Raw genomic sequence first — 17,190 nt, 5'->3', positions numbered from 1 at the left:
TGCTGCTACTGGTGGTGATGCGGGGCTGTGCATGATTGAGCTGCTGGTTGCTGTGGTTGACGTCGGGGGGAGGGGGGGTGAGTGCAGAGGGGGGGAAAGAGAGGCAAGTTGCCCGCGGAGCTCAGCACACCGCACACAGGCGTGGTGTGCATGCGCACAGGGCAAAGTGGACCTGCGTCCCTCCCTCGCCCTTCTCCCGTGCCCTCGGGGTGGTAACAGCCGACGACAAAGCGGGGGCAGTGGCAGCAGCTCTGGCTTGAGCTGCAAGGCAGCAGCGCATGCGAGCGAGACCAAGGAGGAGAGCAGGGGAGGAGGGAGAGGACGTGAGGTGGGGGTAGGGGGGGTAGAGGGGGAGGGAGCGAGCGTGCAAAGCGAGCAGAAGAGCAGAGCATACACATGCAGCCCGCACAATAACAAACAACATCAGCAGCAGCAGCAATTCGTAGGAACCATGTCTCCGTCGTCAGCTGGGATGGAGGAGAGCCAGACAGAGACGGACACGAGAGAAGAGGTGAGAGCTGCAATCTCGCACGCGGAGAGAGAGAGAGGAGGAGTAGGTGGAGGATGGGTTGTGATGTGTGCCGCGTCTCGATGCGAATTCTACCCCGGCACGTCGCTGGAGCGTGCGCGACATGCCAATGTTCTCCTCGTGTGTGTGCACGTGTACGTGCGTGTGTGTGCACGTGTACGTGCGTGTGTGTGCATGTGTACGTACGTGTGTGTGCATGTGTACGTACGTGTGTGTGCATGGACATGCACGTGTGTGTTTGGATATGTACATGTGTGTGTGTTGTGTGCGAGTCTTAGCCGATGGTGGGAAAATTCGCTGGTTGTGCGTGAGCAGCGGTTGCATTGACGATTGTGGTGATCATGGGAGGGTTGTGTATCGTGAGCGGTGATGATAGTGATGGTGATGATGGGATGGTTGTGCGTGTGAGCGGTGATGATAGTGATGGTGATGATGGGATGGTTGTGTGTGTGTGAGCGGTGACTGGTCCGCGCTTGTCTGGGCGATGTCTGCACCGTGACCTTGCATGAGTGACCCCGCAAAGCACGCCCTGTTCACCGGCGTGCAGGTGTGTGTCTGTGTGTGTCTGTGTGTGCCGGTGTGTGTCTGTGTGTGCCGGTGTGTGTCTGTGTGTGTCTGTGTGTGCCGGTGTGTGTCGGTGTGTGTCTGTGTGTGCTGGTGTGTGTCGGTGTGTGTCTGTGTGTGTCTGTGTGTGCTGGTGTGTGTCTGTGTGTGTCTGTGTGTGTCTGTGTCTGTGTGTGTCTGTGTGTGTCTGTGTGTGTCTGTGTGTGCCCGTGTGTGTCTGTGTGTGTCTGTGTGTGTCTGTGTCTGTGTGTGTCTGTGTGTGTCTGTGTGTGCCCGTGTGTGTCTGTGTGTGTCTGTGTGTGCCGGTGTGTGTCTGTGTGTGTCTGTGTGTGTCTGTGTGTGTCTGTGTGTGCCCGTGTGTGTCTGTGTGTGTCTGTGTGTGCCGGTGTGTGTCTGTGTGTGCCGGTGTGTGTCTGTGTGTGCTGGTGTGTGTCGGTGTGTGTCTGTGTGTCTGTGTGTGTCTGTGTGTGCTGGTGTGTGTCTGTGTGTGTGTGTGTGTCTGTGTCTGTGTGTGTCTGTGTCTGTGTGTGTCTGTGTGTGTCTGTGTGTGCCCGTGTGTGTCTGTGTCTGTGTGTGTCTGTGTCTGTGTGTGTCTGTGTGTGTTTGTGTGTGTCTGTGTGTGTCTGTGTCTGTGTGTGTCTGTGTGTGTCTGTGTGTGCTGGTGTGTGTCTGTGTGTGCTGGTGTGTGTCGGTGTGTGTCTGTGTGTGCCGGTGTGTGTCTGTGTGTGCTGGTGTGTGTCGGTGTGTGTCTGTGTGTCTGTGTGTGTCTGTGTGTGCTGGTGTGTGTCTGTGTGTGTCTGTGTGTGTCTGTGTCTGTGTGTGTCTGTGTCTGTGTGTGTCTGTGTGTGTCTGTGTGTGCCCGTGTGTGTCTGTGTCTGTGTGTGTCTGTGTCTGTGTGTGTCTGTGTGTGTTTGTGTGTGTCTGTGTGTGTCTGTGTCTGTGTGTGTCTGTGTGTGTCTGTGTGTGCTGGTGTGTGTCTGTGTGTGCTGGTGTGTGTCGGTGTGTGTCTGTGTGTGCCGGTGTGTGTCTGTGTGTGCTGGTGTGTGTCGGTGTGTGTCTGTGTGTCTGTGTGTGTCTGTGTGTGCTGGTGTGTGTCTGTGTGTGTCTGTGTGTGTCTGTGTCTGTGTGTGTCTGTGTGTGTCTGTGTGTGCCCGTGTGTGTCTGTGTCTGTGTGTGTCTGTGTCTGTGTGTGTCTGTGTGTGTTTGTGTGTGTCTGTGTGTGTCTGTGTCTGTGTGTGTCTGTGTGTGTCTGTGTGTGCTGGTGTGTGTCTGTGTGTGCTGGTGTGTGTCGGTGTGTGTCTGTGTGTCTGTGTGTGTCTGTGTGTGCTGGTGTGTGTCGGTGTGTGCCTGTGTGTGCTGGTGTGTGTCGGTGTGTGTCTGTGTGTCTGTGTGTGCTGGTGTGTGTCTGTGTGTGTCTGTGTGTGTCTGTGTGTCTGTGTCTGTGTGTGTCTGTGTGTGTCTGTGTGTGCCCGTGTGTGTCTGAGTCTGTGTGTGTCTGTGTGTGTCTGTGTGTGTCTGTGTCTGTGTGTGTCTGTGTCTGTGTGTGTCTGTGTGTGCCCGTGTGTGTCTGTGTGTGTCTGTGTGTGCCGGTGTGTGTCTGTGTGTGCCGGTGTGTGTCTGTGTGTGTCTGTGTGTCTGTGTGTGTCTGTGTGTGCTGGTGTGTGTCTGTGTGTGTCTGTGTCTGTGTGTGTCTGTGTGTGTCTGTGTGTGCCCGTGTGTGTCTGTGTTGTGTCTGTGTCTGTGTGTGTCTGTGTGTGTCTGTGTCTGTGTGTCTGTGTCTGTGTGTGTCTGTGTGTGTCTGTGTGTGCTGGTGAGTGTCTGTGTGTGTCTGTGTGTGTCTGTGTGTGCCCGTGTGTGTCTGTGTGTGTCTGTGTGTGTGTGCCCGTGTGTGTCTGTGTGTGTCTGTGTGTGCCGGTGTGTGTCTGTGTGTGTCTGTGTGTTTCTGTGTGTGTGTGTGCCCGTGTGTGTCTGTGTGTGTCTGTGTGTGCAGGTGTGTGTCTGTGTGTGTCTGTGTGTGTCTGTGTCTGTGTGTGTGTGCCCGTGTGTGTCTGTGTGTGTCTGTGTGTGCCGGTGTGTGTCTGTGTGTGTCTGTGTGTGTCTGTGTCTGTGTGTGTCTGTGTGTGTCTGTGTGTGCCGGTGTGTGTCTGTGTGTGTCTGTGTCTGTGTGTGTCTGTGTGTGTCTGTGTGTGCCGGTGTGTGTCTGTGTGTGCCGGTGTGTGTCTGTGTGTGCCGGTGTGTGTCTGTGTGTGTCTGTGTGTGTCGGTGTGTCGGTGTGTGTCTGTGTGTGCCGGTGTGTCGGTGTGTGTCTGTGTGTGCCGGTGTGTCTGTATGTGTCTGTGTATCGGGGTGTGTATGTGTGTGTCTGTGTGTATGTTCACCGGCGTGTAGGTCCGTGCATGTGTTGGCGTGTCATAAAATGCATTTCAATAGTATATGTATGTGTGTCGGTGTGGCGATTGATGTATGCTAGTATGTCTGTGTGTGCAAGTGTATGTGTGTGTGTCAGTGTACTAGTAGATATATGCGAGTGTGTGTGTAGCAGTGTGTCAGAATGTTATACGTGTGTCAGTTTGTGAGTATTGTAGATGTATGCTGGTGTGTATAGCAGTCTGACATATCCAGATTTTGAACGTCATATCATGGTATACGTGGATTAGTATTCGTGGGTTAGTGTGTGCTGGTAGGTGCATGTTGGTGTGTGTGTGTTGGTTCATATCGTTGGTGTGAACAAATATGAGCACATTTTATTTTTGTTGAACTAAATTAAATTTATTTCAACTATTGTTATCAAATTACTCCTCACTTAGTACATTCACATTGGTGAGAATTATATGTATGGTTTTGTTCATGATGGCTGCACTGCAGATCTGCTCGGATCCACTATTCCTGTGAAATACATGTCTGTGTGTGCCCTGAATCTGTTACAGATTTAAGGCCTTGAAAAGTAAAAGTGACAAATATGGGGCTGTGCGTGCGTGCCTGCATCCCAGTGTTGGTGCTGATGTGGCTGATGGGTTTATGCTGGTGTCATGGTGTGTGTGTATGCGTACATGTGTGCCAATGTGGATGTATGCCAATGTGTAGTGGCAGTGGCAGTGTTGTGGGTAGCACGCTGACGTATGGACCCGGTGACCCGAGTTCGATTTGCTCATGGCCAACATCAGTGACGATTATTGGAACCTGTCCTGGCTCTTCCCGAGGTCGACTCAGCCTCATTGAGTAGCTGGTGCCAGTGTCTGAACATCGCCATTCAGGAGACAAAAGCAGCAGGGCGTGGGGCTGTTATCAACACCACCCGACCCCTGCAGCGCCATGGCGACCTTCATAGTTGCTCGCTAACAGCAATTGCCCGACCAGCATGTGTAGGCCACACGGGGGATGTGTGTGCATATGTATGATGGGATGTGTGCCCCTTTGTGTGCCTGTGAGCCGGCGTGCCAACAGATGCAATATGTTTCGATTTAAAGCTTTCGTGATTGCAGGGATTCATCTTCTTGGTTCTTTCGGTGAAGTCACGTAGAATGGAAATATCGAGAAGACAGAGTCTGAATGACCTGTTCTTCACCTGAGGACGGCTGCTTGCGTTGTGGCCGAAACATCGTGAGAATTATTTTTATGTTTTATTTTTGTTATTTTATTATTTCCATTCTACGTGACTTTACCGAAAGAACCAAGAAGATGCAATATGATCAACAAAATCACTGCCACATTTACTTTTGACGATATCACCCTGGGCGCGCCCGATCACGTCCAATCTGAAAAACAACGCAGGTAGGAGTAGGAGTTTGACTAATCCCAGACGATGGCAGTATAACAATGCATTTCATCTAATGATTCGGTTGCTGCCGCCTTACAGCCATGGATTCTACCAGGTTCTCTCGTTTCCTCCAAAATGAAAAGCCCTCATTCGTGGGATTGTACAAACATCCCATTGCATAACCCTTCCAAATATTCATCTGACAAATCTCGTGTGTGTCTCCCGGATAAAGGGCATCAAGAATAATCATATTATTGTTCAAATCAGTCGGAGACGTGTGACAGAGTGCGGTCACCATGGGCCCTGGCTCAAGGAAATAAATGGGACCCGGTGTCAAATTATCATCTTGGTAGCCCAGCCCCGTGGCTATGGGAGCACGGTACCAGTGCAAATCCCGCCAACTCGTTAGCTACACAGCTGGCCGCGTCCCACAACTTCTCCATTTCCCCGGCGTATTTTTGAGAACACGATCTGACAATTTGGCACCCTTGCGCCGGCTTTAATCTAAGTCCTGCGAACACGCGCGCGCGGGTTGTCGCTTCACAAATATGCCCTGCGCACACTGCACCTTGGTTCGCGTTCGATTTGCAAGAGAATAAAAAAACTAACAACGCGGCAAAAAAAAACCCAGCAGCAGCAGCGATAACGTGCGCGGAACAACGCGTCGAGCTCAAACGTTCGCGTGCGCACTCCGCTCAAACGTAAAAAGCGTGCACGTGGGGCATGGAGACCCTTCCATTTCCGCTGATGGATTGCCGAAACACACAATCGCACGTCAAAACGACTCCATTGAAATTGTTTCAAAACGCTGAGTTCGCAGGATGCAGGGAGAAGGAGAAACGGCAATGTTTATCGGTGGGCTACTGTACCCCTGCTATAAATATTAATGTGGCTTAAAAGGAATGCTTTTCCGAACCATCCTGAGTGCAAAAATCATTTAAAGAAATCCGTTTCAATTATTCAACGGCAGCCCGTTATATAATAACTAAGGGCCGTGGGCGCGTTCTGTGCGCCCGTACCTGTGCGACAGCGCGAGCGGGGAGCTCAGCGGAGGTGAAAATGACACTCGTCGCGAGCGGTGGGCTCACATCGCCGTGTGGATATCACAGACAAAGATCCCCCTCGTAGCCTTAACAGACTGCTGGGGCAAGTGCTGTTAGCGAGCTTACGTAGGAAGGGCCGGCTCGGTGCACGAGGGTGTGTGTGGCCAGCACCACGCCTGACAGCCTTTGTCTCCCCACGATGAGTTGAGATATTCGTCACTGGTGCTGGCCGCGAGCGGGAATTGAACTCGGGTGGCCGGGTTCGTATCGCAGCGCGCTATCCGCTACACACACGCGCGTGCTTGCAGACACACAGACAGCCACCCCTCGTGCACAGGCGGTTGGGGAAAGTGTTGTTTCTGACTACATATTATTGCCGGCACAGTGCACGATGGGGTGGTGTGGTCTGCACGAAGCCCAGCTGCCTTTGTCTGCACCGGGGTAGTGGATGGCAGTGGGGTAGTGGTTAGCGCACTGCGGTAGGATGCCGGTTCACTCAAGTTCAACGTCTGTGGTGAATATCTGAACTGGTTCTGGGCGTCCTCTAAGTCAACTTAGCCTTAGATAAGTACCTGGCATGGTATGTAAACATCTGAAATGTATAGGACACACACACAAGTGCAGATATGCATACGACAGAGACACCGAGCCCCATACAGACTCCCCCAGCCAGTGCTGATAGGAAGCAACCATTCATGTCGGCCACGGCACACGAAGGGGCTGTGTGGCCACGACCGTGACTGCTCCTCGTCAGGACCAGTTCAGATATCAATCGCCACTGATGTCAGCCATGGCTGCGTTGTGTTACATGAAACAACAGATCGTCATCGTCATCATCAGTAGCACTTTTATCACGTGACACACCGCATCGTGTGGTTAGAATGATGGTCTCAGGAATAATTTGTGGAGTGAAACTCCCGATTTGGGCGACTCTCTGTGTGGAGTATGGGTGCTTTCCCCGTCGTCTGCATGGGTTGCCCCTGTTCTCAGATACAATGCAACTGCTCTTGCTTGACCAAACATCCCAATGCTGAAAATATGACCTGCCAACAATCACTCAATTCCGATTACGCAACAGCACCATCGCCCCTACTCCCCCCTTACTGGGAAGAATTTCGCAGGACCCTCCTGAAAACGAGTCTCTGAACCTCGCTGATGATTTCCCGGGTAAGCGAGCGTCGTCGCGAATTCCCACCGGTTATCTCTCGGCCGAGAGAGAGGCTGCCGTTGGGGCGCGTTCGCCGTCGTCTCTGTCATTTTTTTATGGACACGGAATTCTCGGCGGGATTCACCTGGGGCGGGCGGTCCTGGCCCCGAGCTCGGCCCGGGTGGGTCCCCATGGCATCAGCGCTGGCGCTTTACCCCGTTGCCCTGACGCCGCCGATCTGTTGCCGATGCATTGAGAGTCTTGCCGAGTTGTCATGGCAGCGGAATAAATTATGGGACCCGCTCGTAACGAGCGCACACCTATCATGAGACGCGTGTGATGAGTGCTGCTGCTGCTGCTGTTGTTGCTGTGTCGTTTTGGAAACGAAAAGGGGAAGACGTGTCCGAGTACGTTGCGCGGTGATGTTCCCGTGCCCTTTGCGATCACCGAGAGAAGAAGACGGAGCTTTATCTGTGTGTTCAATAATACATGGCAGCAGATTCAAGGGAGGGGGATGATGCGGCGTGGGGGCTGCTGCCCTTGTGGTTGCTACAGTGCAGTCGATACCTGCGGATGTTCTGCGCCCTCTGTGCAGTACGATGGCAGCCGGCTACGTGCGAGCGTTTGTGACCGAGTTGGTCTTTAAATAAATGCCCCAAAATAATGAATGGTGAAATATTTTACCGCAAATTGCGGTGCATGAGACAGAGTTATACAACTCTAGCTGATTTAAAATACAGAGCCAGTGTACCCAAACGCACCGGGGAGAGGAAGGGCAATCGTCGTAGCGTGCTCAAGATGGACCATTCGCCGCTCGCCCGCATCGCTCCTCATCCACCCTCTCTACGGAGGGTCAACGCGCTCCATCTACGGCGGCGTTACAATTCCAAACAACCGCGTCAGCCGACTGTTTGAAGGCCGCGAGCCAGTCGCACGTGTTTGTTTACAAGTCCCTGTACTTCCTACGTTTGTTTCAAATCTCCACCGTTCCGATGTCGCCGCTTGCCGAGGTCACAAAGTTGGTACGGCCGTGCCAAACGACGCGCGGACCCAGCCGTCGCGGGCGTGCGGATGGCGAGGTGACCCCCACGAGCGGGGAGAAAATGCCCGAGCGTGGGCCCAGTGCAGGAATGGCTCCTGGGAGCGATTCCGACTCGTCAGCTTCTTGGCGAAGGTGCCGTGAGCCGGAGAAGTGGACGCGGCGTGGTGATGCGGTGATGGGAACGCGTCATTGGGGCGCCCTCGAGTGTGTGGAACAGTGACGTGTGGCCCACGCGGAGCGAGGGCCGGGCACAGCCATACCCAACAAAAACAACAACAACAATAACAACTAAAAAAAACAACAATATCAACAACAATAACAACAACAACAACAAAAACTAAATCAACAACAATGACAACAACAACAAAAAGAATATCAACAACAATAACAACAACAAAAACAATATCAACTACAATAACAACAAAAACAATATCAACAACAATAACAACAACAACAACAACGTACACACGTGTCATGCGCCTATAGCCAGGGACGCGTTCCGGAGCGCAGCGGGGAAACGGGGGGAATGGGAGAACGCGGAGGAGGGAGGGAAGTGAGTTAGGGGGCCTGGAGGCACGGAGTGTAGAGGGAGGGCTTGAGAAGAGACTCGAGGGCAGAGAGAGAGAGGGGGGAGCAGGCGGTGTTGCCTGCGGAGGGTGTTCCAGAGTGAACGGGGTCACCAGCCCAAAGAGACCCATGGACTCGCATTGAGACCCATAGACTGACATAGAGACCCATAGACTCACATTGAGACCCATAGACTCACATTAAGACCCACAGACTCACATAGAGACCTATCGACTCATTTCGCGACCCATTGACTCACATTGAAACCTATGCACTTACATAGAGACCCATAGACTCAGAGACGCTGGGATGTGGGGGTGGAGTAGCTTGCAGAGGTAGCGAGGAGCAGCAGGAGGAGGAGGAGGAGGGAGAGGCCTTGGGTGGATGTGGACGCGGGGACGAGCCCTCACGCCCGGTGCCCGCCACCTCTCGTTTACCCGGCAGACTCGGTTCGTAATTAGGGCACTCCACGTGGGGAATTCACCAACAATGGCCTTCGTCGCTGCGCTAATTAAACCGGCGCTCCGGGGAATTGACGAACATGCGTCTTTCCGGACAGTCTTTTGTCTCCAGGGCAAACAGAGAGAGAGAGAGAGAGCCGCATCGCGCTCACTGCCGCGAGGCGTGCCGGGCTCCACACTAACCCGCTCGCGTTATTTACTGGGCACGGGCAAACGCCTGCCACGTTGGCCCGAGACAGGCGGAGATTTGTATTCCACAGGCTGGCCGGCATATTTTTCCCTCCTCTTCCTCCTGTTTGTGCCCGAGTCTGATCGCATGTGCGCCCTCGATCCCGCTCTCGAGTCCGATTCGTGTGCCACGCTCTTTGTTTTTGTCGGTAAAGTCACGGAGGTAAGCAACACAAGCCTCCGTCATCAGGTGTAACTGCTCCAGTTACACCTGATGAGCAGTTGAGCAGGTACACCTGATGACGGAGACTTGTGTTGCTTCCGAAACGTCGTGAGTTAATTTATTTAAAATTTTTACCTACGTGACTTTACCGAAAAAACCAAAGAGTATGAATCCTTGCTGTCACGAAAACTTCAAATCTAGAATCGTGTGCCACGCTTCGCCAGGGCCGAGAGGTGTGCGGGAGACTGGGTCTGGCGCGCTCAGTCCTGCACTGAAGGCAATCGTGGGCAGGACGACGCATTGCACGTGGCATCAGTTTTATATATTCACGTGTCTTGGTGGAAGCGGCTCGTGCGCGGGTGCTAGGAGGGTTGTTGCATCGCAGATATCGTGAGAGAGAGGTGGCGACGACTTGCGGAGGAAGGCCTTCATCCCGCAGTGGATAGAGCATGGCCGCTACTGCTGATGATGATGTTGATATATAAAATGCGATGGCTATGTACGGCCCGATGGATGCTTGTATTTGCAATCTGGAATTTTGATCAATTGATTCAGATTCATCTTCTTGGTTCTTTCAGTAAAGTCACGTAGAATGGAAATAAAAAAATAATAAAAATTAAACATAATAAAATAATTCTCACGACGTTTCGGCCACAACGCAAGCAGCCGTCCTCAGGTGGAGAACAGGTCTATCGAAAAGACAGAGTCTGAATGAGAACAGGTCTGTCGAGAAGACAGAGTCTGAATGAGACTCTATTTCAGACTCTTGTCTTCTCTACAGACCTGTTCTCCACCTGAGGACGGCTGCTTGCGTTGTGGCCGAAAGGTCGTGAGAATTATTTTATTATGTTTTATTTTTATTATTTTATTATTTCCATTCTACGTGACTTTACCGAAAGAACCAAGAAGATGAATCCCTGCAGTCACGAAAGCTATAAATCGAAATTGATTCAGATTCGCCGGTTGAGTTGATCGCCATCCATCGCATATTTTCATCAGGCAGCGACTGAAGAACACCTGCTCTAACCACGGGGAAAGATAGTCGAGGCTATGTGAATGAGATGTTTTGTCATGATGCAAATCTAATCCACTTTTCATTTGATTAATTTCACTCTAAATAACAGAAAATAGTTAATCTGCATTGTAAAAATGTCATAATTGTTCATCGGCATACGTGCTTTCTGGGCCAATGTTTTCCAGTAGCATTTCAACAAAAATATGTTTTTTTTTATTTTGCCAGGTAACGCCCATTGAGCGACCTGGCCACAAATGATAGCTCAACGAAGTGGTGTATCATGTGGAAATCGATATCAGCCGAATACTCTCAGCACGTTCTTCTAAATGTGAAGGGAAAAACTGGAGGAGCAGGACAAAAATCCACGTGACCACAGAGAGAACATGCAAACGCAAAATATCGAACACACGACCTCCTGTATATCAGGCGTGGGAGTTAACATCTCCTAGCCCCCGTGGTGCCCTCTTTGTTCACGCGGGACAACTGTGGACGGTGTTCACTTGGTGAGTCTCGTCCACAGAGTGAGGCCTGCTAAACAAATCCCACTCGAAACATTGGTCCAAAAGCCAATATGTCGATGGACTAGAATGTGGCGTTATTGCGACATGGAGAGATTCACTCTTTCCTGTTCATTTATAATTCATCACCCACAATAAAAAAAAACAATATTACCCAGGATTTATTACCCATGACGGCGCAGATTTAAATGTGCACGATGTCCCCTCCACGCTACCACGTGGCATCTCGGTTGTGGTGTTTAGATCTCCAACGGTTCCAGGTCGAACCGCGTGTTCATCATGATGATGAATTCAGTTCCTGAGAAAGCTCCCGACGCGCGGAGCGAAACGTCGGACGTGGTACCGAACAACACGCGGCAAGACCCGATAACTCATGGGAGAGATGTATCCAGGCCACACTGGAAGAACACGCACGCCATTTCCAGCTTTGTTATCACCAACAAGGCCAACATTCACTGAATATTTTAAAACACACCAGTCGAGGCCTTTTGATGTCCTGCAGAGATCAAACTCGGGAGTTAAAAGTCATAGTTATTTCGTGCTCAGTCTCCTATTTACAGGCCTAAACCAGTGGTGGAAATTCCTCATTCCTATAATGAGGGCGAGTTCACCCGTAAGTCAACCACGGGTGGTTATGGCACAGCGCCTGGTTGTGGCACAGCGGTTGGTTGTGGCACAGCCGTTGGTTGTGGCACAGCGGTTGGTTGTGCCACTGTTGTTGTGGCACAGCACCTGGTTGTGGCACAGCGGTTGGTTGTGGCACAGTGGTTGGTTGTGGAGCATCAGTTGGTTGTGCACAGCGGTCGGTTGTGGCACAGCGGTTGGTTGTGGAGCATCAGTTGGTTGTGGCACAGCGGTTGGTTGTTGCACAGCGGTTGGTTGTGGCACAACGGTTGGTTGTGCCACTGTTGTTGTGGCACAGCGGTTGGTTGTGGGACATCAGTTGGTTGTGGCACAGCCGTTGGTTGTGGGACATCAGTTGGTTGTGGCACAGCGGTTGGTTGTGGCACAGCGGTTGGTTGTGGCACAGCGGTTGGTTGTGGCACAGCGGTTGGTTGTGGCACTGCTGTGGCACAGCGTTTGGTTGTGTCCACTGTTGTTGTGGAGGTTACGGACAAAGGGGAAGCGTCAACACGGACGTCCTTCGCCGCGTCCCGAGGACGCTTGGCGACAGCGGAATCGAGAGACGCCCCTCCCACCTACCCCCTCTCTCTCTCCGCAGGAGGAATCCGTGCAGGCGAGCTGACGCCAGGCACTATATTTACTCTTTCTCGCACGGGGGGTGGCGGGACGGGCGATTCACTCTCGTTTATCCTCCGCCACCATCGACCGAGCAGTTCGGGTGTCTTGCGATGATCTCTACTACGAGAGATTTCTAACACAAGTGCGAGGCTTCTGCTGACCGGCGCAATGCGTGAATAATATATATTTTTTTATATTCCACTATTCATCATCATCGTTATCATATGTCCACTTGCCGGATGAAGGCCTCGCCATGTCCTCACCAACCCTAATATCCCTGCAATGCTACACCTCGTCTCACTCCAGCACGACACGGAGTTTATTTACATTGCACATCCGTTCCATTGGCTACCATTCCGTGACCAGTCTCACACAAGCCACAGCCGGTAGTGCCCACCCAGTGAACATTCTCTCTGGGCACAGTGAGACGCTGATCTTCCTTCTCTTAATAGAGTTCAAAGGTCGCAACCGGGTACCCGATACCCGTACCCTACCCGATAACCGGCTACCCGTACCCGGCCGGGTACGGGTACCCGTTTGTGACCCTGGTGCGGCCGGGTACGGGTAGGCCGTGAGTCACTGGTGAGTAACCGTTTGTCACTCATTTCCCAACGTCTTGTCTCTTCTCACAATTCAAGTTCCTAGAATCAACCCACCCACGCCTGCAACATGGCTTCATCCCAGAGGTCGCAATCAGGAACCCGATACCCGTTTGCGACCCTGGTGCGGCCGGGTATGGGTACGGGTAAGGAATCAAAACCCATTTGCGACCTCTGATAGAGTTTTCTAAAAGCACTCCAACCATGAATTAACAACCCTACATTTGCAGGCAAATTCGTTTGCAATTTTTTTACCTGCTGTGGGTGATATTTCAATTTCAATTCTCCCTCTTTCAATAACTTTGCTTGTCGTTTCAAATTAAGCCGTGATTTCCCCATGCAATATTCCGAACAATAACTTTGCTATTCTTGGTTCTTTCGGTACAGTCACGTAGAAGGGAAACAATAACATAATAAAAATATTAAACAATATTATTGTATTGTTTACCTTCTACGTGCCTTTACCGAAAGAACCAAGAATATGAATCCCTGCAGTCACGAAAGCTTTAAATAAAAAAAATAAGATAATTGTTTTTTTACCCTTTTATCTGGCAACAAAACTGACATCTTTTTTTACAAGGAGTCATGTTTGCATAGACATACAATACCTGCAGTCTATGCAAACATGACTCCTTGTAAAAAAAAGTGTCAGTTTTGTTGCCAGATAAAAGGGTAAAAAAACAATTATCATATTTTTTCTTCTGGCAAATGAGGTTCCAATGGTAAAAAAAAATAACTTTGCTATTCGTTCCCAGCAACAAATCCGTTTCACTTTGCCTTGAGCAGAGACCTCCACGAGTCGCGCCCTCTCGCTCAGAGGTCGGCACGGAGCGATCCCCAACTCGCCCACACGGCCCACCGGTCTCAACTTACATCTTCAAATCTAGAATCTTTCATTAAAAACCCACTCGCACTGCGCGCGCAAGTGTGACAGCGAGAGAACGTGCTGTACGAACTGATGGTGTGCACCATTTAATCATCATATATTTATTTATGACTTTGACTGCGTGTGACATAAGTTAGTGTAACACGTGGTAGGCGTTTGCGACCAATATCATCCATAATAGAGGTTTTTTTTGGGGTTAGATCGCGTAAATATAAATGTGTCGTTAAACCCGCCACCACCCGACGCAGCCAATTAGTAAGGGTTGTAACGTAAACAGAGCATTCCAATTCGTCACTAGTACAGCACACCGGTGTAGTGTATAGTGTAGTGTATAGTAGTGTAGTGTATAGTGTAGTGTGTAGTAGTGTAGTGTATAGTGTAGTGTGTAGTAGTGTAGTGCATTGTGTATAGCAGTGTCGTGTATAGTGTAGTGTATAGTGTAGTATACTAGTACAGCACACCGGTGTGTTGGAGAGCCAATCCACAACATTTACAATCTGAGTACGACGTTTCGCCAGTAATTGCAACTAGCTGTGATTACTGTGACATTGTTTGTGTGGATGCAAACCGTACAGGTTGCAGATGTGCGATGTTCGCACGCGCGTGGTTAGGCGCTTGCCGCGTGACATGGACACGCACGATCGAGGCTGATCTTCGACACCACGGCCTTGGCTTGCGTTCAGCGTGGCGGCGAGCGCAGGATCGTATTGCCTGGTGGCGACTCGTGGAGACTGCTACACCCCGAGGGATATGCAGGCGATGATGATGATGGTGGTGGTGATGTTGTTACGTGCCAGGCAGAATCCCCCGAACTCCCTCGCAGAGGATTTTCCAGGTGAAATATTCCAATAGACGAGCGGGCAGGTAACGGTGTGGGTGAGCGGGGTGTGATTGGCAGCTTCTGTGTGGGCCACGGGAATGACATCCATTCGCCAGGCCGTCGTGGCGAGAGTGTGGGAGCTGCTGCCCCCTCGCCCGCCCCGCAGCGCCCCGGACTATTACTTCATTCTTAAAACGGGAAACTCGATACGACCCATATCTCTACCTCAGGCGCTGATGGATAGAAAAAGAAAATCACTAATGCTTTGGGATACGCTTACAGCATAATGAAAAATAGTTGCCGCCAGTTTAATTTGATTTTATAATCTAAAATAGTTTCATTATTACTTTTGTAGGTTGGCATGTTTTAAAATCACACCTTCTCCCCTCAGTCGACATAGCGTGCATTCAGAATATTTTTTTCCCCATTCCTGCGATGTTCACGATTGATTTCAATGTGATCAGGGAGGCCATTAGGCTTAGCTGATGACGGCTAAAGTAGTTGCGTTTTACTGCTCAAAGCGACTGGGCTCAGCATTAGAGCGGGTCACGTGATACCGGGCAGCACTCCTCGTATTGACTCGTGGAAAGGCTGCCAGCAATCGTGGGCGTCAAGTGAAAGTCTGCGATCAAAGGGCCACGCGATCCATTGGCACGTCTTATTGGTAGGAAGGGGTGCAATGATGCATCGATTAATTGAAATAAGGGTTCCTGTCCTGAAAATGTGTGATTGGTACAAAACGCATCGGAGCTGCTCGTCGCTAAAATTTGAACTCGAGAATAAATGCACAATCTTGACGGAAATTTGAAAGCGTGGAAAACCCATTTACGTCTGGGCTACTTAGTCCTCATGCAGAGCTTACACGGTGTCCATGAGGAAAAGCGGCAGAGTGGATGTTGGGCACCGACGCTTTGTCATTTCACTTGGACAGCTTACTTACTTTCCACGCGGTGACCACGCACGTCCACAGTCCGGCGTGTGCATCGCCCTTTTATAAAATTTCGTGGGATTTAAACATCTACGGACGGATTTTGAAAGCTCGTGGAAAGTGATCGACGATGTGCGGCTGCTCGTAGCGATCGCAAAAGCTGAGCGGTGGCACTGATGGGATTGTGTGAATTGAACATCCTCTTGACCCTGAACTCAACCACCTTGAAAGCAGAGAGATTCAAGTTTTGAGTGGGACGTGAAGAGGGAGCGATATCCGTTTTGCTGTGCTGGTCAGAGAGCTGCATCTAAGCAGTTTGAAAATAAGTTGTTGGCACGTTAAGCTCAGATATCTGAGACGGCAGCTGGTAATTTTGTGGCCAAGACAGGAGAAGGCACGGAGAGGTTCGGAGAAGAACTTGGTGGGTGCGTGTTGCAGTTATGGTCTGAATTTTTGTCATTAGCGAAGAGGCGTAAGTACAAGGCAAAATTATATGCCCAGCTTGGCTTAAATCTCTGCGGGGAACATTTGATTGCAGACATTATAAATAAGAACATGGGGATCAGTAATGACGCAGCTGTAATGTCTGAGTGCGATAGAGTTCGGCAAATTATACAATCACCCCATTATATTTATAAACAAATATGTCATGGCTTTGTACGTAAATACATCTAAAGCGATGGTGATAAAAGATGGGGAACAGGCCGAACAATTTAATTCGTGCAAATATTTAGGAAAGTAAATGTCAAAACAACAATAGGTGCAAGAGTGAGATGAAGTTCAATATAGTTTTTGGAAAAACAGGTAAACTGTCACGACTAACAAAATCTTTGTGAGTTGTTTAATGTTGTCATCGGTCCTCTACAGTTACGACGAATCGTGTTCCCAAGGATAATAGCAACAGATTCAAATACATTGTGGCGTGATAGAAGAATGCTGTAAATCATCTGGAAGGACACAATAATGAAACGTTTTAAAAATAATTACCAATAAACGAATGAGCATTTTAACAATTAGCGCGCACGCAAACTGAAGTGGCATTTGCGGAGCACGCGGTACGCGCATGAAGTGGGAATGCGATCGTGAATATAGGCGGGGACGAATAGTGGGATCAAAGGAACGAGGAAGATGATGAAGCGTGCGGATGGGTGACATCAAAGAGGCCGCGAAGAGCGAAGAAATGAAGAGAAATGCGGAGCCCCAGGAAGCTTGGGGGGAGCGATCGCGATCGCGGTCCTCACAACCGCAGGTGGCACCCCGCGGTGGCGCTGCAAGTCAAGTCTGTCGAAAACAAGTTCACCTAGATCCATAACAAAGTTTTGATTACATTTTTCGCGTAAATATAAATGCGTCGTTAAACCCGCCACACACACGTGCACGCGCGCACACACACGTGCACGCGCGCACACACACATACGTGCACGCGCGCACACACACATACGTGCAGGCGCGAGCACACACACACGTGCAGGCGCGAGCACACACACACGTGCACGCGCGCTCCAGACGAGAGCCCCGGCCCCGCGCGCCGGGAGGCGCTGGCGGCGCGCGTGGCCGGGACGCGGCGGAGCAGACGGAGCGCTTCGGGGCGGCGGTGAAATGGAGCCGCGTTGGGCCGGAGAGGGCAGCCCCCGGCTGGTGGCTGCGCCATGTGGAGGCGGCGTGCGATGAAGCGTCTCTT

General features: G+C 50.8%; 1 protein-coding gene across 2 annotated transcripts in view; it reads left to right on the top strand.

Moving 5' to 3' along the window:
* Positions 1 to 361: 361 nt before the first annotated feature.
* LOC133342289 (transmembrane protein 151B-like) overlaps positions 362 to 17,190 on the top strand; it is a 28,137-nt gene continuing 11,308 nt past the window's right edge. For both annotated transcript variants that reach the window (XM_061551360.1, XM_061551359.1), the window contains exon 1: positions 362 to 511. In XM_061551360.1, the coding sequence (XP_061407344.1) occupies positions 452 to 511 (60 nt within the window). In that variant the 5' untranslated portion in view covers positions 362 to 451. The remainder of the gene's footprint in view (positions 512 to 17,190) is intronic.

Source organism: Lethenteron reissneri, chromosome 14 (assembly GCF_015708825.2).
Source record: "Lethenteron reissneri isolate LAM-NWPU_2019-01 chromosome 14, ASM1570882v1, whole genome shotgun sequence".
In the NCBI taxonomy this organism is placed as follows: Eukaryota; Metazoa; Chordata; class Hyperoartia; order Petromyzontiformes; family Petromyzontidae; genus Lethenteron; species Lethenteron reissneri.
This window is presented reverse-complemented; position numbering and strand designations above follow the sequence as displayed.